This window comes from Ctenopharyngodon idella, chromosome 10 (assembly GCF_019924925.1).
Source record: "Ctenopharyngodon idella isolate HZGC_01 chromosome 10, HZGC01, whole genome shotgun sequence".
Taxonomy (NCBI): Eukaryota; Metazoa; Chordata; class Actinopteri; order Cypriniformes; family Xenocyprididae; genus Ctenopharyngodon; species Ctenopharyngodon idella.
In genome coordinates, this window is record NC_067229.1 from 8,593,613 (window position 1) to 8,614,707 (window position 21,095).

Genomic DNA, 21,095 nt, shown 5'->3' on the forward strand with positions numbered 1-21,095 from the left:
AACGAATACGAGGGCGTGTTATTGGCTGTAACTCATGCACCCCCGCGGAATATCGACCAATAGACTTTGTCGCAATCAATGCAGGTGCAAAAAAACTAAAATAAGCTAGTTATAGTAACAATCTACTAAAATGTAGTTTAGCATTGCAATACTAAATATGAGCACATTTACATCAGACAAGTAACATTTTTGACCGCACATTTTATTTCAGCATATCTATTTTCAAATACAAATTATGCACTGATGATGAAGATAAAATAACCACAAATATTTAATGAAACGTTGTCCCTACAGACACATTTGCCCTTCATTTGAGAGGATTTTTTCAAAACATTTAACACTGACGTTTTACTATATCTTTATCATACACAATGACAGCAGAAATATGTCAGAATAACAGCAATCTTAGCACATACATATACACTTCAATAAAATAAGTTTGCATATCTGCTAAACATTTATTTGTTAAAGTTTCTGCCATGACTGTGCTTATATATGACTGCAGCACATAAGTTAATTGCTAACAGGAATAGGAAGACCCAAAGGTTCGCCTTCCTGGGACAAAGGGTCTCTTTTGGACTCCAGCCACCAAGTAGTCATTTCGCCTTTGCCCTGTTTAAAAAAGAGTAACAATCAGTAAATCTCTTCCAGTGTATCTTAAGCACAATGGCCTGAAGAACGGCATCATACAAAAGAAAGAAAGAGGGGAGAGACTAGACAGCGACAGAGCAGAGGTGTGTATTTGCTTGTGCATAATGAACAGACATCACTTAAGTGAAAACACAAAAGCCAGCTGAGGCCGAGCCATAATTAAGAGGCACAGCTGAGCTGAGGTCTTGAGTTCAGCCTCTGGGGACCACATAACATCATCTCAGGAAATAAAGATCAATAGAAGATTGATTTGGTAGAAGGCTCTATAATATACCAGATAAGTTTGTAAATACTATTATAAATAATATATTTATTATGATAATAAAAATAAAAATTATTATAATAATGATTTTAAAATAATGTATTAATTATTAGTAATAAAATTAATAAACAAAATTAGCAATTATATATAATAAAATAAATATTAAAAAATGATGATGAGCACACAAATCATTTTGACAAAAATATGTCATACTTAAAGGGATATGATGAAGCTTCGGAGCGTTATGAATCAGCGTGTCGAATCAGTGGTTCGGAGTGCCAAAGTCACTTGATTTCAGCAGTTTGGCGGTTTGACACACGATCCAAATCATGATTCAACACGCTGATTCATAACGCTCCGAAGCTTCATGAAGCAGTGTTTTGAAATCGGCCATCACTATATAAGTCGTTATTTTGTTTTTTTGGTGCACAAAAAAATATTCTCGTCGCTTTAATATTAATATTGAACCACTGTACTCACATGAACTGATTTAAATATGTTTTTAGTACCTTTATGGATCTTGAGAGAGGAAATGTCATTGCTCCCTATGTAGGCCTCACGGAGCCATCGGATTTCAACAAAAATATCTTAATTTGTGTTCTGAAGATTAACGAAGGTCTTACAGGTGTGGAACGGCATGAGGGTGAGTAATAAATGACATTATTTTCATTTTTGGGTGAACTAACCCTTTAATAAAGGCCTTCTGAAGCAAAGCGATGGGTTTTTGTAAAAATATCCATATTTAAAACTTTATAAACTATAAAAACTAGCTTCCGGCAGATGGACATACGCATGGATTTATGGCAAAAGAGTAACCTCTGACCTGATGCATGACGTATTGAGGAACGCAGAAGCGCAGAGGATACACAACGGTCATGAGTTATAAAGTCTAAAACACGAATTTTTAAAGAGAAATGTAGGAGGATTTCGATATAAGAGAAGAGGAGCTTGAGTTTGTTGCACAGTATTTGTTTGAACCGCGAGAGGAGTCTAAGCTTACGATACTCCTACATCCTACGTTGCGTCAGAGGTTACTCTTTTGACATAAATCGATGGTTATTACAGTTTATAAAGTTTTGAATATGGATATTTTTCTTACAAAAAACCATCCCTTCGCTTCAGAAGGCCTTTATTAATCCCCTGGAGCTGTATGGATTATTTTAATGATGGATGGATGCTTTTTGGGCTTCAAAATCTCACGCCCTCTTCACTACCATTATCATGCTTGGAAGAGCCAGGATATATTTTGATATAACTCTGATTGTGTTCGTCTGAAAGAATAGATACACCTAGGATGGCTTGAGGGTGAGTAAATCATGGGATCATTTTTATTTTTGGGTGAACTATCCTTTTAATAACTGCAGATGAAAGACTTATTTTTTTAAAGACATTGTTCATGTAAGCTATTATTTTCCCTTTTTTCATCCAATAATACAGTTTCTTGTATCAGCACATTAATCATCTTGCCAAGCCGGAATGCTACAAAGCACCTAAAGGGACATGGAGACAGGAGAAAAAAATATATTTCAATATTATATTTGATTTCCACAGTGAAATATTGTAATCCCTCACAAATCTTTTGCATTCTCTCGCAAATGTATTGCATTCCCCTGAGAAACTTGAAATTCGTTCACAAAACTTTCGCAATCTCTCGCAAAAGTACTGCGTTCTAGCCAAGAAACTTGTGTTATTTTTCAAAATGTTTGCGTTCTATTGCAAAACTTTTGTGTTCTCTCACAAAACTGCTGCATTTTAGCAAGAAAGTGTTGCGTTCTTTTGCAAAATGTTTGTGTTCTCTCACAAAAGTATTTTGTTCCACCGAGAAACTTTTAAGATTTTACAAAACTTTTGCAAGGTTTCATATTAATTTATACTGTACAATGTGAATCGTACAAAAATGTGTGAATAGAAAAATGTATGAAGGTCCACCGCTAACCCCATCATACAAAAATGTATCAAAGATTGCACAAATTCATTCGAATTAGCCACCAGTTCGCCAAATGCAAAATAGTTTTATGAGTGAATGCAAAGTTTACGCAGACGTTTTGCAAGAGAATGAAAAATTTTTGCGAACAAACTTAAAGTTTATTAGGGAAGTAGTTTTATGAAAGAATGCAAAGCACTGAAATATAATTTTCCCTCCCATCTTATTTTTTCATCACCATATCCCTTTAGGGGCTTATAGTATGCAAAGTTTGCAATAATCTTTGAGTTAACCATGGCAACCAGGGTGAGTGAACGAAATATTTTGCCACTCTAAATTTACGACAGGCAAAATAATAGCTCTGTGGGTGGCTTCTTTGCATACAAACAAGTGCTTTGTAAACAATGATCTGACCATCTTACCTTCACATTGAGAGACCCACGACACATCAACATGTATCCACCAAGTGTGTGTAGAAGGTCTGCTGTAGAGCCACTGCACTGGATCTTTAAAGCTGCAAACATCATGAAACAACACTAAGAAATATAAAGGCACATGGGATGGAAATGACAAGCCCAAAAAATGGTTTTCAAAAAGTTTTATAATGATCCATGACACTCTAGAGACATTTGATAATAATATCACAGTAGTTAGCTTTAGCTTTTTTGATTTCCACAGAAGTGTAGGAAAGGAAAATATTTGAATCCAACCGTAACCAAGATTCACTTTATCTCTTTATATCCAATAAAACAGTACACAAAGACAAATATTTACAAGATTCCATTCGCCCGGAAGTGTCAGACAGGATCAGTTACTAATTGATGCTGTGTAAACGGCTGCGTTTGCCCAAATACCTTCACTGGTGGACTCCATACGGGACGCAGTGTTTACAGTGTCACCAAATAAGCAGTATCGTGGCATTTTGGTGCCAACCACCCCAGCTACAACGGGGCCTAAGAAAATATGAAATACTGTAAATAAAATGCTGTCTCATCCCAAAGGACAGAGTTTGCAATAATTGTTTAAAATGCTAGGACAGATGATTAATGGAAGCCATGCTGACCTGAGTGAATGCCAGCCCGTATCTTCAGCTGTGTGGTGGGCTTGTGTGGGATTTTAAACGCGTGACAGACACTGACCAAGTCCAGCGCCATGCTGGCAATTTCACCAGCGTGATTGATCCCGTTCTCTTTCGGTACTCCTGAGACTACCATATCTGGTGGGGGTCACACAGGTCATTGATTTTTGTGCAAATTGATGCAAAAGTGTGACAAACAAAGGAAGCGTGATCTCTGTAACCGCACTCACAAGCATCTCCTATAGTTTCCACTTTGTACACATCATAGTTGTCGATGATGTCATCAAATGTGGTGTAAAGCTTGTTGAGGAAATCCACAACCTGGTGAGGAGTGCTGGAGCCCGAGAGTTGGGTGAAGCCCACTATGTCACTGGCCAAAAGAAACACAAAATAATTTATATTCATTAATATACGATATCATTATTTTTAATATGCTAACGAGTTCAAAAGTTTGGGATCAGTAAGTTTTTCTTTTTAAAGAATTTAATACTTTTATTCAGCAGGATGCATTAAATTGTTCAAAAGTAACAGGAAAGAGTATGCAATAAATTACATAAAAAGGCTATTCCAAATAAATGGTGTCCTGACTACATTTAAAATACATTAAAATAGAAAAGTTATTTTAAACTGGAATAAAATTCCTGAATATTACTGTTTTTACTGTAAATGCAGCCTTGGTGAGCATAGAAGATATTAAAAAACCTTACCAAACCCAAAGTATATAAATGTCTCTTTAAAAGCAAATATTTATTGTTTCAGTCATTAATAGTTTTCATTCTTGCCTGAAATATACAGTGGCGTTGGAGTAACTCTGGGCCTCTGCTGTGCGTCCCTGACGAAGATCATCGGCTACTGGTTTTGGTAACATGCCTGACACAAGCATAATAATAATAATATAATAATAAAACAAATATTTATATAAATAAATTATATTTGTTAATAAATAATAAAATCAAAAAATCTCAAGCTGGAAACAGTCACTGCAAAAGTACTAAAATGTCCAGTAGGTGGAACCAGTTGGACAACAGTTCATGTCTTCATTCTTTGAAAGTTTTTTTTTTTTTGTATGAAAAATGATCATGAAAAATTATGAATAATTAACTTTTATCAGTCATAGACACTTTTCCCATACTGTAATTTCATATACACTTCCATACTGTAGAGTAAACGGTCAGTCTTCTGCTTCTCCTGAAGAAGATCCTGTGTTCTTTCGGCTACAATGGTTTCCAAATGTTTGCTGTACTTTTCCATCTAAAACACAACAAAATTACTAAAAAATTGAAATTAAATTGAAAAGTAAAAATATAAAATAAAAACAAATTCAAAATGTAATAAAACTATATATACAATATATATATATATATATATATATATATATATATATATATATATAGATAGATAGATAGATAGATAGAGATATACATGCACACACACTTTACAATAAGGTTTCATTAACACTTTAGTTAGCAAACTAAGAATTAAAGGGTAAGTTTACCCAAAAATTAAAATAATTTATGTCATTAAGTACTCACCCTCATGTTGTTCCACACCCGTAAGACCTTCATTCATCTTCGGAACACAAATTAAGATAATTTTGATGAAATCCGGGAACTATCTGACTCCACAATAGACCACCACTGTCAAGGCCCAGAAAGGTAGTAAAGATATTGTTAAAATAGTCCACGTGACTACAGTGGTTCAACCTTAATTTTATGAAGCGATGAGAATACATTTTGTGCGCAAAAACAAAACAAAAATAATGACTTTGTTGAATAATCTCTTCTCTTCCCTGTCATTTTCTTACGCAGTTGACGCAGTAAGCACAGTGTTTACGTCCAAATGCCGACTCAGTATCATCCGACGTTGTAGCTACACTTGAGCAGCACGATGCATGCGTTTGTTGAAGATGAACAAAGGCCTTACAGGTTTGGAACGACATGAGGGTGAGTGATTAATGACAGAATTTTCATTTTTGGGTGAACTAACCCTTTAATAATACTGCTACAGCATTTATTAATTTTAGTTAATGTTAATTTCAACATTTACTAATACATTATTAAAATCACATGTTGTATTTGTTAACATTAGTTAATGCACAGTGAACTAACATGAACAAACAATGAACAACTGGATTTTTATTAACTAACATGAACAAAGATTAATTCATTCTGTAACAAATGTATTGCTTATTGTTAGTTCATTAGTTCACCAATGTTAACAAATGAGACCTTATTGTAAAGTGTTACTATATATATATATATATATATATATATATATACACACACATATATGAAGGATTAAAAAAAACTTGGTGTATGTTTATCACTGTGTTCTTATTGTGCTTTCAATGACTGCATTATTTTAATAACTGTAAAACAAATTACCAAAACTGGAATAAAACTTAAAAGACTTGACTGGACAAGATACATACCAGGTTCATCATCATATCCACAGGGCTGACCTTGTGCGGGTTCATTTTATCAAGCGTCTTTTTCACCTGCTCAAACGTCGGCCTCATGGTGACATTGTGGGACCAGCATCTCTTTATCAGCTGAGTGAAATTTGACTAAGAACACTGAGTGCTTTTCATTTATCCACAGTTATCTCATGCCTCATCAAGAGTAAATCAATGAAGTAACTGGTTTTCAACAAAAGGAAGTGTGCTTAAGTGCAATGCATCGGTTACATCAATACAAACCTCACAGTAATCATCTGGATCTGGGCAGTCATTGTCTGATTTCCCAGCCTCCAGTTTGGGAAGTGCTGGGCGCCACATGACATCAAGCTTCACTGAATCTGCCTGTTCCTGCTCATGTGACAATAATTCCACTTCTTATCGTCACCTCTTATGCAAAAAAAAAAAAAAAAAGTCTAAAACCCCAAAATCTTCCTGATCCTTGTATACTTACTGAAATTAGGTCACTGCGAGTGGCGATTTCCACCAAGATAATAGAGTAGCTTGAGATACGGGAAGAAAAGACAAATGTTTATTTCATGCTTCTGAGAAACTGTATTTATTTGAGAACAAATTGTGTTTTATTTGAGAACAAATTGTGGCTGTGGGATGCATCTTTAAAATATACATAGCATTTGAACGTGTACAAAGAAAAAAACAGGGTCATAACTGTTATGCAGTACATTTAATAGTCACCCATCACAACTATTTATTGATTAATAATTTTTTTATTTACAATTTATTTTTTTATTTTGTTTGTTTCTCACAATTAATTGAACAGAGAAGTGAATAAGTAAATTTTAAATATTTTCATACTTTTTTTCAAAATTAAAAAATATTCTAGATTTTTAAACGCACTTATATTCTTATATGGTTAAAAATACATTTCTCCTACCTGTACACATCAGCTGCGGCTGTGAAACTAGTGCTGACTCTCAAAAGAACTTCAGGGGCACAGTAAATGTGATAGATGTTTTGACATTGGAAATTGGTGCTCATGTCCTCAAAGTCCTCCTTTCTGTAGGCCATCAGCCCGTAATCTGTATCATTAAATGTCTTAATTTATAATTGCATTAATTTTTTATGTGTTGTAATATGTGTAAGAAGTGCACCTATAGAAAATCTAGAATTATGTACCTGATATTTTGCAGACCCATCGGTCATCAATCACACAGTTACGTGAATGAAGGCGGCCGTGGAACATTTTGTGCTGGTGCAGGTAAGCCATCCCTCGGGCAATATCAGTAGCAAAAGACAATCTGTAGACAAAAGTGTTCATTTTATTTCCATTTTTTGCCCTGAAGTTCCATCATGGAGCTTCCAAAGATCTTTCCCACAATGCCACAAGACATATTTACCGAAAACCCCAGTTAATGGGGATGTCCTCATTCAACAGCACATCTGCCAGGCTTCCCTTTGGACAGTACTCTGTGATAATGCTCACGAAAGGAACTTCAGTGCAGCCTCCAATGAACTTGGAGATGTTTGGGTGATCAAGCTCCCTGGTAAAAAAAATAAAAAAAATGATATATATAATTAAAAATAAATATTATTTTAATTTAGATGTTAGTTAAAATCTAACAAATGTATTTAATGCATTGGTATGGTTAATGTCATTTGTGGCTACAGCTACTCACCTGACCTCTTTGACTTCTTTTCTGATTGTTTTAGTCAGGGTGAAGTGTTTCTTTTGGATGTGTTTTACAGCTACAGTCCTTCCATCACTGCAAAAAAAAAAAAAAAAAATTCAAGGCAAAAAAACAACAACAAAAAAAAACAAACAAAAAAACAAAACAAAGACAACAAAAACAAAACAAAACGCCACAAGACAACAAAACAAAAAACAAAGATGGCAGAGTATCACTGGCAAGCACTCACTAGATGCCGGCCTGAATGAAGCGTGATTTGAAGATGGTGTTCACTGCAGTGCAGACTGTCACATCTGTAACTCTACTCACACTGGAGTTCCTCTTTACTGTCTGAAGACTTGTGGTGCTACAAAAACCTGTGTAGGACACTTTACCTGTAAGGCCAAAATAAATTTCAGATTTATTTAGGTAAAATGTTATGCATTTGAGCAAAACAGGATGTTCAGTGAGAAAAAAAATTGTCTTGAAATTTTGTAAATTCATCCCCTTGGAATTATAAGGTTCTCTCTGCGTTCTGAGCAGTTTTGAGATATTGAGGTGCAAAGTTTTTGCATTCCATATAGCAAAAATTATATGGGGAACAAGTGTCACAGACCCGCCAGGCTCCACCGTCAACCAATCACAGCGCACTCCCTCACCAAAGTACTAATCACACACACCTGCTCCTCATCAGCACCTCATCACACCAGATACAAAAGCACACCACTCACCTCAGTCAGTTGTCCGGTCTCGTTCATATGAAGGACTCTTCATGTTGATCACCAAGACTTCTAAGATACATACCTGTTCTACTCCAGCGTGCTTCGTCGTCTGTGTGTTTACCCACCTTCATTGTGTGTTCATCCGGTCAACAGCCATCCATTCATCCACAATCTGCAAACCTGTAAGACAAAGGACTGTATCAGTGTTCAGTTATCACTCTACTAAGACTCCATCTTCTACCCACTTACCTGCATTACTGTGTTTACCATGCTGTTCTCCAATAAACTACCATCTGATTCCATATCTGTGTCTCCTGCCCTTCTGTCCGTAACAGAAGACCGGACCAACACCGAAAGATGAACAGCATGAGTTCCACGGACCCCTTTCAAGATCTTGTGGATGGTCTTCGTCGTGTACTCACCACCAATCCACCTGCATCCACACCAGCTCTCACTTCCGTCACCGCCGCAGTCACTCCTTCACCACCGGTGTACGCCAGTCCCATGGCCAAACCAGCGCCCTTCTCTGGCTTGGCGGAGGACTGCAACGGCTTCCTCCTGCAGTGTTCGCTGGTCCTGGAGATGCAGCTGCATCTGTACCCTGACGATCGCTCCAAGGTAGCTTTCATCATTTCTCAGCTGAATGGACGAGCGCTTCAATGGGCAGAAACAATTTGGTCTCAAGATGGACCCGTTACTCAGTCTCTGACCAACTTCATCACCCATTTCAAGGAGGTTTTCGGCAGACCAGCAGGTGATTCGTCTGCGGGTGATCAACTCTATCATTTGAGACAAGGTTCAAAGTCTGTTAATGATTATGTCCTCAAGTTCAGGACTCTCGCGGCTGCCAGCAGATGGAATGAGCAATCGTTGGGTTTGAATCCCAGGGTGCGGCTGCATACGAGCATACCATCGGGCTCGAACGAGTCATCCAGCTCTCCATCAGAGTCGCCACTCGTATGCAGTCGTGTCTAGAAGAACATCAGGGCCAGCTGCTATCCGCACCATCCCTCCGCCAGCCAGAATCCATCAGCCCTCCAGAAACAGGCCACAAACCTATGCAACTGGAGAACAATAGACTGACACTCGTTGAGCGGCAGAGGCGGCTGACCCGGGGCTTATGTTTATATGGTGCTACAGGGCATGTCATCTCAACATGCCCTGTTCGTTCTCCTCATCCCATTCGTGCCATTCTTCCCTCCTGTAATGCTTACTGCTGTCGATGTTTCCATTCCAGTCAATGCTCTCCTCGACTCCGGGTCAGCCGGCAACTTCATCTCTGGTGCCCTCTGCCACCAGCTCAAGCTCAAGACCACAACCATGCCATCCATCTACCAGATCCATTTCGTGACAGGCAAACCACTCAGCCGCAAACGAGTCCAGTTGTGTGCTGGTCCAGTCAAGCTCCAAGTCGGATTACTGCATGTGGAACATCTACATCTCCTGGTTTTGGAGGATTCCACCGCTGACGTGATACTAGGGCACCCTTGGTTGGAGCAGCACAATCCCATCATCTCTTGGACCACCGGCGAAATCCTGAAGTGGGGCAACACCTGTTTCCCAAACTGTTTCCCTCTCATTCCTCAGCCTCCTGCTCCTCGTTACGTGACGCTTCCTGTCTGCTCTACCTCCATTGAAAGCCCAGTGGAGAAACAGTCTGTGGATATTCCTCCTTGTTACGCCCCCTTCAGTGATGTTTTCTGCCCCGAAGAAAGCTTCCAAGCTGCCTCCACACCGGCCATGGGACTGTACCATCAATCTGCTTCCGGGTGAGTCAGTGCCCCGTGGGAAAATTTATCCATTATCCATCCCTGAGCAGAAGGCCATGGAGGAGTACATCGAGGAAGCATTACATCAGGGCTACATCCGTCCTTCCACTTCCCCTGATGCTTCGAGCTTCTTCTTCGTGGCCAAAAGGCCGGAGGCTTGCGGCCTTGTATCGATTACCGGGCTCTCAACAGGATCACTGTGAAGTTCTGCTATCCTCTTCCCCTCGTCCCAGTGGCTCTAGAACATCTACGCAGTGCCACTGTCTTCACCAAGTTGGACCTCCGCAGCGCATACAACCTCATTTGGATACGTGAGGGGGACGAGTGGAAGACAGCTTTTGTGACCCCTTCTGGACACTATGACTATTGCGTCATGCCGTATGGCCTGGTCAACGCCCCCTCCGTATTCCTAGATTTCATCCATGAGGTGCTCCAGGAGTTCCTCCACAAGTTTGTCCTGGTCTACATCGATGATATACTAATCTACTCCTGGAGCATGGCCGAATATCGCCACCACGTTGTGGAGGTCCTGAAACGCCTGAGAGAGTTCCAGCTATTCCTCAAAGCCGAGAAGTGCTCCTTCCATCAACCCTCAGTGCAGTTCCTTGGATATAACATCAGCAGCAGTGGCATCCAAATGGACGGGAGGAGCCATTAAGAACTGGCCCACTCCATCCACTATCAAAGAGCTCCAAGAATTCCTCGGGTTTGCAAACTTCTACAGAAGATTCATCCAGAATTACAGCTCCATCGCATACCCTCTTACAAGTCTCCTCCGTAACAAGCCCAAGTCTCTGTCCTGGTCACCAGCGGCCAATGAAGCCTTCAACACCCTGAAAGAAGCATTCACCAGCGCACCGCTCCTCGTTCACCCTGATCCAGAGAAGCCCTTTGTCGTTGAGGTAGACGCCTCTACCACAGGAGTAGGAGCGGTGCTCTCGCAGCAGCAGGGGAATCCAGACTCCATCCATGTGCCTTCTTCTCCCGCAAACTCAGCCCGGCGGAGAGGAACTACGACATCGGCAACAGGGAACTTCTAGCCATCAAACTGGTCCTGGAAGAGTGGAGGCATTGGCTGGAGGGTGCCAAGCACCCATTTACGGTGCTCACCGACCATAAGAACTTGGAGTACTTAAGAGATGCGAAGAGATTAAATCCACGCCAAGCTTGTTGGGCATTGTTCTTCACACGTCTCCATTTCAGTATCTCCTATCGCCCTGGTCCCAAGAATGTGAAGGCAGATGCCTTGTCCCGTCTATACACTTCAGAGGAAACCAACGAAGAACCTGAGCCAATTCTCCCTGAGAACATTATCGTGAGTCCCATTCACTGGTCTGAAACTTCCGTTCCCTCCTCCAATGCCTCTGCCAACACTCCGCCGGGCTGTCCCCCGGGTTTGCAATATGTCAGCAGGACTCAGCGCACTCCACTCATCCATTCATCCCACACATCTCTGGGCACTGGCCACCCAGGGGCCAATGAAACCCTCTCGCTGCTAAAAGAGCAGCTTCTGGTGGCCTAACATGGCCAGGGATGTGAGAAGGTACGTACAGGGATGTCCAGAATGAACCATCTCAAAGAGCCCTCGCCATCTTCCATCTGCCAAGCTACATCCTCTGCCCGTTCCCAACAGACCCTGGTCACATCTAGGAGTGGATTTCATCACCGATCTGCCTGCATCCGACAACAATACCTGTATCCTGGTGGTTATTGACAGGTTTTCCAAGTCCTGTCTACTAATTCCCCTCAAGGGACTACCTACAGCCATGGAAACTGCAGAACTCATGTTCAACCACATATTCAGATACTATGGTATTCCAGAAGACATTGTGTCTGACCGTGGACCCCAGTTCATCTCAAGAGTGTGGAAAGCCTTCTTCTCCCACCTAGGTGTGACCGTAAGCCTCTCATCTGGATACCACCCGCAGTTGAACGGGCAGACGGAGAGAAAGATTCAATAGATCGGCCGCTTCCTATGTACTTTCTGCCATGGCCACCAGAACTCTTGGAACCAGTTTCTGGGTTGGGCCGAGTACGCACAGAACTCCCTACGTCAACCAACCACTGGACTCACTCCCTTCCAGTGCGTACTCGGTTACCAACCCCCTCTCTTCCCTTGGTCAGGAGAACCGTCGGATGTATCAGCTGTCGACTACTGGTTCCGAGAAAGCGAGAGGGTCTGGGACGCAGCTCACCATCAGCTACAACAAGCTCTTCGCAGACGCAGAATGACAGCCGACCTGAGACACTCCACTGCTCCAGTCTATCAACCAGGTCAGAAGGTCTGGCTGTCGACCTCGGACATCAGAATGCGTCTGCCCTGCAAGAAGCTCTGTCCTAGATTCATTGGTCCCTTCACCATCAGCAAGCAGATCAACCCGGTCACCTATCAACTCCAGTTACCTCCACAGTACAGAATTCCCCCGACTTTCCATGTTTCTGGAGGACGGAGCGGCATACCATCCTGGAGGATGGAGCGGCATACCAAGTCAACGAGATCTTGGACTCCCGGCGCCGTGGTGGTCTACTAGAATATCTGGTGGACTGGGAGGGCTACGGTCCTGAGGAGCGCTCATGGGTACCTAGAAACGACATCCTTGATCCCTCTCTGCTCGACACTTTCCACGCTACTCATCCAGACCGACCTGCTCCCCATGGAAGAGAACGACCACCACGACCTCAGGGTCCTCGCCCCTCGTGTGTTCATCCTGTCAACGGCCATCCATCCATCCACAATCTGCAAACCTGTAAGACAAAGGACTGTATCAGTGTTCAGTTATCACTCCACTAAGACTCCATCTTCTACCCACTTACCTGCATTACCGTGTTTACCGTGCTGTTCTGCAATAAACTACCATCTGCTTCCATATCTGTGTCTCCTGCCCTTCTGTCCGTAACAACAAGTTTCTTTCAAACATGAAAATGACAGGGACCCTAAATGTATTCTAAATGTACAGTATCAAAATCCTCTCAAATTTGTAAATGGGGATTTTTGTAATGGGTCAAACGCAGATAGAACCTTCTAATTCTAAAAAAAAAACACTTTTCGCTTGGAATTATAAGGTTCTATCTGACAAATTAATTGAAGCAATAATTTTGAAGAAACAGAGTTTACTTATAATTTGTTTTAAAACATAAAATTAGTGTTGTAACAGTGTGTTGACATGCATGAGAAAGTTAAATATAATGGTTTTTTATGACATTTATTTCATATTTTAAATGAATATTTTTTTTCTTGTTCAAGTTAAGCATAAAAGGCAGTGCTAAATATTTTGTCCAGTGCAGATGTTAAATTTAGGTAGGAATATGGTGGGTAATTTAACACATTATTGCAGGAACCGTTCAAGTTTCCTTTTGTTTAGACAGAAAGCAGCTACTGTAATACATCTGAGCAGGACTTTATTCCACAGAAAGTGGGAGAGGTAAAATGGCTTTCTCTCTAGACATCAGTATGACTGAAATAACATGCTAACGTTTATTGTTGTAATTAAAACCCCATCAATTAAATTATTGACTATTTGACTTTTAAGGCTTAATATTGTAAAATTTAATACATTTTAAGACTAAAAAACTGCAAGAAAACAGACAATGCTTCAGCAAAGGTGTTTAATAAAGTTTAATAAACATTGAAAAATGTTTCACTGACTATATATAATTAAAAATATTTCACATTTAAAATATTTGAATTACTTTACAACAACTCAGTTTTTACCAACAATGTAAAATTTAACATTTCATCTCACTTAATGTAGTATACACTTTAATCCAGTGTGCCATAGCGTAGAGCTTTATAGCTACATAGTACATACAGCTCAGAACAAGTACACAGGATGGATCAAGGTTAAAACATAACCTAATATATACATAACTTTCCCTAGTATGACAATGATGTGAATGGAATAAAGCAAATAGACTACAAAACCCGGACCTATCCTCTTAATAGCGCTGCTGGCTAGCGTGGTGTCTCACTAAAAACAACTCCTTAGCAATCAGATACAGCAAAACACACAAAAAGACTATAATTCCCTGGAATTTGGGCTGCTGTCATTGACAAGATCATAAATAAAATAGTCAATCATGAGGTTTCTAATAAACATCGCGTTGTATGAAATTATTTAGACTTCTCTTCACTGATTTAGCATTTTTCTGCGCTCTCTTCCTGATTGGTCCTCGTTTGTGCATTCAAAGTGCTGATTGGCTCACGCAGATAGAACCTTATAGAACCAAGTTAGAGTTCGACTTTGTAGATAGAACCTTTTTGTTTTCTAAAAAAAAGTATCAAAATGTACACAACCAAAAAAAGAAACATCACATAATGTAGATAAGTTGTCACAGAATATGAATATGTAAATAACTCAATTTTGACAAAAATGTCAGATAGAACCTTATAATTCCAAGGGGACGAATTGTTGGCTCATGTTAAATTAATAAAAACATGTTGATGTTGTAAATTTAAAATGTTTTATATTTGGCAGTAACATATTTAGAGGCAGTGGATGAGTCTTAAAACTCTCACCAAGTATGATATTATTGTAGTTGACAATCCAGCTCTCATCCCAAAACATTTTCTGTTTTTGGTACTGCAGCCACTAGGAAAAAAAAATTAATATTTAAAAAAATTCATAATGGGACAAAACAATACATATAATTTGTAACAAATTGTACAACATAGGCAGAATAATGCATGCCTCATGACGGTGACACTGTAGGAACGCTTCTGCAGGAGCCAGTGTCTGAAGCATGTGTGGAAACACACCAATTCTACTGGCCAACAGCATGCTTAGGTGACATAGCGTCATTGCGTCACCAAGACCATAAATAAACGCCTGAAATGCATGGAATGGGTAAACCCAAACGACTGGGGTCAATCCAATTCAATAATAATATCCATGAATGTGTGTGGAAAGGGCCAGCCTGCCATAACACAAACATAACAGCAAATTACAGCTGCAAGCAGTGATGAAAGGGTGGCCTTAGGAAAACTGTGAATAGTGGGCAATATTCATTTAAGCAGACAAATAGAGGATAAATATGGCAAAGTCATTTTAATGCACCACACTTCCTGCTGCCAGCAGGTGGCGCTTTGACTATAACTAAATATTGGCATGTAGATGTCTTCAGGCCAGGACTATTATCAAACATGTGAAGTTTGGAGCAGATCGGACATTGTATGCCTGAGTTACAACAACTTCCTGTTTCGTGGCGTCAGTCACATACATTAGCACTTAGCCAAGTGTTGCATGATTTAACATGTTTCTAGCATGTTTGGTACTTCGTGGCATATACAAAGGTGTTTCTGGGAGTGAATTACAGTGAAAAGCATGCCATTTTCTGTTTCCAGCAGGTGGCGCTATGACTAACTGAATATTGGCATATAGATGTCTTCAGGCCAGGACTCTCATCACACATGTGAAGTTTGGGGTAGATCGGACATTGTTTAACAGAGTTACAACAGTTTCCTCTTTCATGGAGAAACGTCAGACTTTGTCAGGCCGCCACGAACACCCCCTTCAACGAAAAGTCGAGATCGTCGCAATTTAACATCGCTAAGGCCTTAAAGTTAGACTGACAACATATGGTGTTCAACTGGTTTAATCTCTATGAGGAGTTAATCACAGTGTGAAACAAGTCATTTCCTGTTACCCACAGGTGGCGCTATGACTGTAACTGAATATTGCCATGTAGATGTGTTCAGGCCAGGACTCTAATAAAACATGTGAAGGTTGGGGCAGATTGGACATTGTATGTCCGAGTTACAACAACTTTGTGTTTCATGGCGAAACATCGAACTTTGTCAGGCCACCACGGAGACGCCCTTCAGCGTAAAGTCAAGATCTTCGCAAGTTAATGTCGCAAATGCCTTTAGATTATACTGACAAAATATGACATTGATCTGATTATAAAGCTCTAGGAGGAGTTCGTTAAAGTACATCATCTGGAAATGGCAAAAAAATGGCAAGTTAATTCAAAATATCTTACTTCCTGTTCGGATTCAGATTTTGTTCCAAGAGACTTTTTTGTAGGTATTGGGCAGTTAAATATGTGTACCGAATTTCAAAACTTATGTGAAATGTAGCACGAGGGGCACTTCGTTGGGTGGCGCTATCGAGCCATTTTGCCACGCCTAATTCTGCAACCCATAACAGACGTAAATTTTCACCACTTCTGACACGTGTGCAAAGTTTCATGAGTTTTCGAGCACGTTTAGGCCCTCAAAAATGACCCACAGTTTCCATCTCAGGCCTGGGGTGAAATATCGTGCCCCGTTCCTGAGAGAGAAGATCTCTCCTGGACGGAATCTCCCAGTATGAGTCTTACAGAAGAGATATCAGGTCCGAGAGCCACACTCGGGCCAGCCAGAAAAGAGCAACTAGCAATAGGCGAACTCTGTCCCGTTGACTCTGGCTAGAACCCCCGGGAGCAGAGTGACTGGGGGGAAAGCATACAGATGTAGCTTCAGTCACATCTGTACCATGGCATCTAGCCCTAACAAAAGCCCTGGAAATACCAGAGGTGGTAGGGTAAGTGGAGCAGTCCATAGAGGGGTTAGAGGAAGAGACGAGGTGTGACGAAGTGGTACCACAATCTCTTCCCCGAGGGGGCACGCCCTGAACACCCTGTGGTCATGTCCATCAGGACTTCTTTTTCTTAGCCGATGACAGTTGCTCAGATCTGTCCATGCCAGATCCAGGCACCCACACTGGCCCTTTTCTCCTCCCTTCTTGTTATGAAGGAGCTAGGGCCTGGCCGGGAATGGCTCCTAGACTCCACCGGCCCCTGGCCCTGGCAAGGGACTAACTGCTGGAATGTCACTGAATTGCTTCTTGGCCACCTGAAAACTACTGTATCAATGATAGCATTGACTGACACCAAATAGGACCAAGGGCGAAACTGGGGCATCCAGCAGGAAGCATTTGTCTTTTTCCTTGAGGTTGAACCACAGATGTCTCTCCATGACAACCATAGAAGGCACCGCACAGCCAATGGAGCAGGTCGTCTGCTTTTTGGCATGGACAGCCAGATCTGTGGCCCGTGGAGTTCCCTCACTGACTTAGGGTCTACTGCCTTGCCACAGTCCTGGTCTTACAGCTAGTCAGCCTGGTACACCTGCACCAACATCGTATGCAGTGATGCACCAGTCTGACCCACTGCCTCATAAGCCTTACCCACTAGACCAGATGTAACTTTACAGGACCTTGAGGTTACTTGAAAGGGAACGCAATACTTTTTGTAAGAGCTTTGTGAGCCATTTGCAAGTATTTTGAGGGAACACATTGCTTTTTGTGAGATAACGCACAATCGCTTGGTGGAATGCAACAAAAGTTAATGCAAAACCACTGACACATAATTTTTTCTCCAATCTCATAATTGTTCCATCACCATATCCTTTTGGGGGCTTCATAAAAATGTGAGTGGTGCTACCCTGTGAAAATTTGCATGTTGGTGGTTGCTAGGGCATTACTAAGGTATTCTGAATGGTTTTAAGCGTGTTACTGTGGTATTAGTTAGTTGCTTACTTGGACAAGTCAAAGAGCCCACCCTAAATCTCTATTTCATCTATTCCTTCCTTCAGTAGGGTTCCTACACATTTTCCATTTCAAAATTCCATACTTTTCCATACTCAAATTTCCAGACCTCCTTCCAAACGATTTTTGCCATTGGTGAGCCTCGGTCTCCTTTTCTATCTTTTCTCTGCTTCATGTTTGTAGTCCTTTTAGTGATTTTTAAATTAGTGTTTGATTGTTGAAATAAAGTTTTGTATTTAGTATTCACGTCTAGGCCCTTCTCTTCTTAAAACCACGCACCTGTGTGACTTTTGTTGGGGATTAATCTACAAGTACTAATATATTATTATGGCATAGTGACTTAGTTTGTTTCCCGACCATACCACTCGCTACATAGGCGTAAATATTTAATTCGATACATTTACTTTATAGACATCCTTCTGTGATTTATCCATTCTGGTCAGTGTTTGCTCTGTTGTCGGTATTGGTAGTTGGTATCGAAGCATTTCTATAGAGTAGCCTACGAGTACGAGTAGCCTACACAAGTGCAATATGACAGTTTCCCTAATATTTTAGAAATTCATAACTTTATAAAATATCTGCAAAATGAAGAGAGGTGAAAAAGGTGACGTTTAGAACAAAATAGTTGTAGGGGGGTCTGGGGGCATCGTCCCCTAGGAGAAGATTTTTGTGATTTTAACATGTAAACAAAGCATTCTGGTGCACACTAACAAGAACATAAATGGAAAAAACAACATTTGCTTCAAGTAAAAAAATAAAAAAAATAAAAAAATAAATTGGCACTATAGGGCTGTGCATTGACAAATTTCACAATTGAATGTGATTTTGATTCAGAAGCTTGCGATTTGATTTTGATTTGATTACCTTTGATTCAGAATTGATTAATTTGGGGCCTATCAGGTGCAGTACATGGCAAATTTCCTCAAAGAAAAAAAATCTCTCTCAACTAATGCTGTAAACTATACAGGTAACCACAGCTGGTACATCATTATAATATTAGGTTAAAATTGATTTGTAAGCTATTTACATATAGGCTAAATTACACATAAGGAAGTTTTTATAATAACGTTAAAATAAATTTTTAATGACAATTATTTTTCTACTCTTTTTTTTTTTATGCAGGCCTACACATTTAAATGGTGGCTGTCATAAAATGGATTTATACATTCAATATTGAAGCACATGTTAAGTACAAATACAATAAATATGCAATAGCCTATAGTGCATATATTTAGCAAAATGCTCCTCTTGAAGTTTTTGTAGCTAAATAATGAGTTTTTGGACATTGAATGGCTTTTCTGAGGTAGGCTAAATGTGACTTTTTTACAAGCTGTTTTATTGACGCCTTTCTGCGGTTGAAACACTGATTTATCGATTGCATGTGACATGATACAGATTTCGGTAAGTTGTACTGTATCTTTCAACATACCTTCAGATGTTCAATCATGTTTATTTTGTGTTGTAACTAGTAAAGCGGAAGAGATTGTTGGTTCACGAGTGCTACAGCGATCTGTCACGCCACAGAGCACCAAGAAAGATCGCGACTCACTCAAGTCTATGGGAAAGTAGCCCATTTTCGATTCTAGTGAGAATCTTGTAACACACACACACCCACCCCGAGAAAAAAAAAAAAAAAACTCTTCGGATCTACATGATTCACATAAATGACGTATTTTGATTCAAAACTGCTAATTTCGCCAAAAAGTGACTAGTTTGCAGGTATAATAAATTAGAAAACTGAATAGAGCCAATAGTCTGGAAACACAAATATTTTTCCATACTTTTCCAGACCTGGAAATTACTCAAATCAAATTCCATTCTTTTCCATACTTTTCCAAACTGCGTAGGAACCCTGCTTCAGTATAAGTTTCTTTGCCTGTATTTTCATCTGCAAGTTATATTGACTGGGTCTTTTAAATGAGCAAATATTTGTCAAGCATTGAACCAGGATTCTCACCACCAATGTTAAGAAGAAGCCACTGCAGAACAAGGCAACAGGAAGCCCAATGGCCACTTTGATGGATGTAGGCATAGGACAAACCCCACAGTCAGCGGGACATGTCAGACAGCTCTCCTCCAGCTCACAGGTGCCGTCTCCACACACTGACACAAATGCACAAATGAAAGTGCACATAAACATCCCTTGACAAATCTTACCTTCAAATGATTTCCTGGATCGTATTAGAATATGTCAACAATTAACCTTGCCTAATCAAACATTTTGCTTTATATAGTAGATGCATTTCACATAACATCTATATCCTTGATGTACCAGTTGTTTAAAGATCTTTTCCATAAATGCCTAGAGCGTTTAACAAGTTATACTAACCTTGAGCGCTGACTACTAGCACCTTGGACTCTAGTGCTGCATGCATCTGTCCCACTTTGATATGAGCAATGACCGATGTAACTCCTAAATGAACCAGCACCACCTGTGTAAAATAATTAAAAGCCCCATAAAATATAATAATATAAAACTCTTAATAAAAAATCTCATATATTTATATAGCTTTGCTTGTAACCTTTGACGTCCAGAGCAGTTGGCTCATCTTGCCAGCTTTAGATACTGTGTGGGTTACAATTTCGCCATCGTCTGGAATCCAGGGACCACAAATCCCTCCGCCTCTCTAAACAGACAAAATACAATCACCTGTCTGTTTAAAGGTTTAATGGGATGTGGAGCAATCAAGGCTAATATTGACCGTCAAACATCATGCACAAATTATAATAACAGCTTACCACAGTGTACAATTAATGGCACCAGTTTAAGTAGAACCTGAATAAGTGCTCATCAAGTTTGGCCCACTTCCCATTGATGAGTGTCCACCCCTTCATGCACTTTCTCTCTCACACACACATGCACACCCACACACATACACGTTTACATGGCTAAATATAAGGACCTACCATAGACTTCTACTGTTGTTTATATGTTATATAAAGCTTATACAAACCAACTCTATCCAAATATACGCTACTGTTCAAAATTTTGGGATTGGTTTGCCCCCAAAACATAGGTAGGTTCGAAACTCACACACACGCTCATACATGCAACCGGCACAGGGCATTTATGGCAATGG

General features: G+C 40.1%; 1 protein-coding gene across 2 annotated transcripts in view; it reads right to left on the reverse strand.

Annotated features, from left to right (window-relative positions):
- Positions 1-181: 181 nt before the first annotated feature.
- The window catches only part of LOC127520401 (atrial natriuretic peptide receptor 2-like), a 27,951-nt gene continuing 7,037 nt past the window's right edge, over positions 182-21,095 (reverse strand). The window contains exons 5-23 of one of the 2 annotated variants that reach the window (XM_051908436.1): positions 20,538-20,642; positions 20,345-20,447; positions 19,973-20,118; positions 15,006-15,078; positions 8,249-8,393; positions 8,008-8,094; positions 7,729-7,872; positions 7,508-7,629; positions 7,266-7,410; positions 6,825-6,873; positions 6,614-6,721; positions 6,347-6,466; positions 5,073-5,166; positions 4,698-4,785; positions 4,146-4,285; positions 3,901-4,053; positions 3,692-3,790; positions 3,260-3,351; positions 182-612 (exon numbers count right to left, since the gene is read on the reverse strand). In XM_051908436.1, coding sequence (XP_051764396.1) covers positions 514-612; positions 3,260-3,351; positions 3,692-3,790; positions 3,901-4,053; positions 4,146-4,285; positions 4,698-4,785; positions 5,073-5,166; positions 6,347-6,466; positions 6,614-6,721; positions 6,825-6,873; positions 7,266-7,410; positions 7,508-7,629; positions 7,729-7,872; positions 8,008-8,094; positions 8,249-8,393; positions 15,006-15,078; positions 19,973-20,118; positions 20,345-20,447; positions 20,538-20,642 — 2,112 coding nt within the window. In that variant the 3' untranslated portion in view covers positions 182-513. Of the gene's footprint in view, positions 613-3,259; positions 3,352-3,691; positions 3,791-3,900; positions 4,054-4,145; positions 4,286-4,697; positions 4,786-5,072; positions 5,167-6,346; positions 6,467-6,613; positions 6,725-6,824; positions 6,874-7,265; positions 7,411-7,507; positions 7,630-7,728; positions 7,873-8,007; positions 8,095-8,248; positions 8,394-15,005; positions 15,079-19,972; positions 20,119-20,344; positions 20,448-20,537; positions 20,643-21,095 lie in introns of both variants that reach the window. The other variant, XM_051908435.1, reaches the window with a different exon arrangement.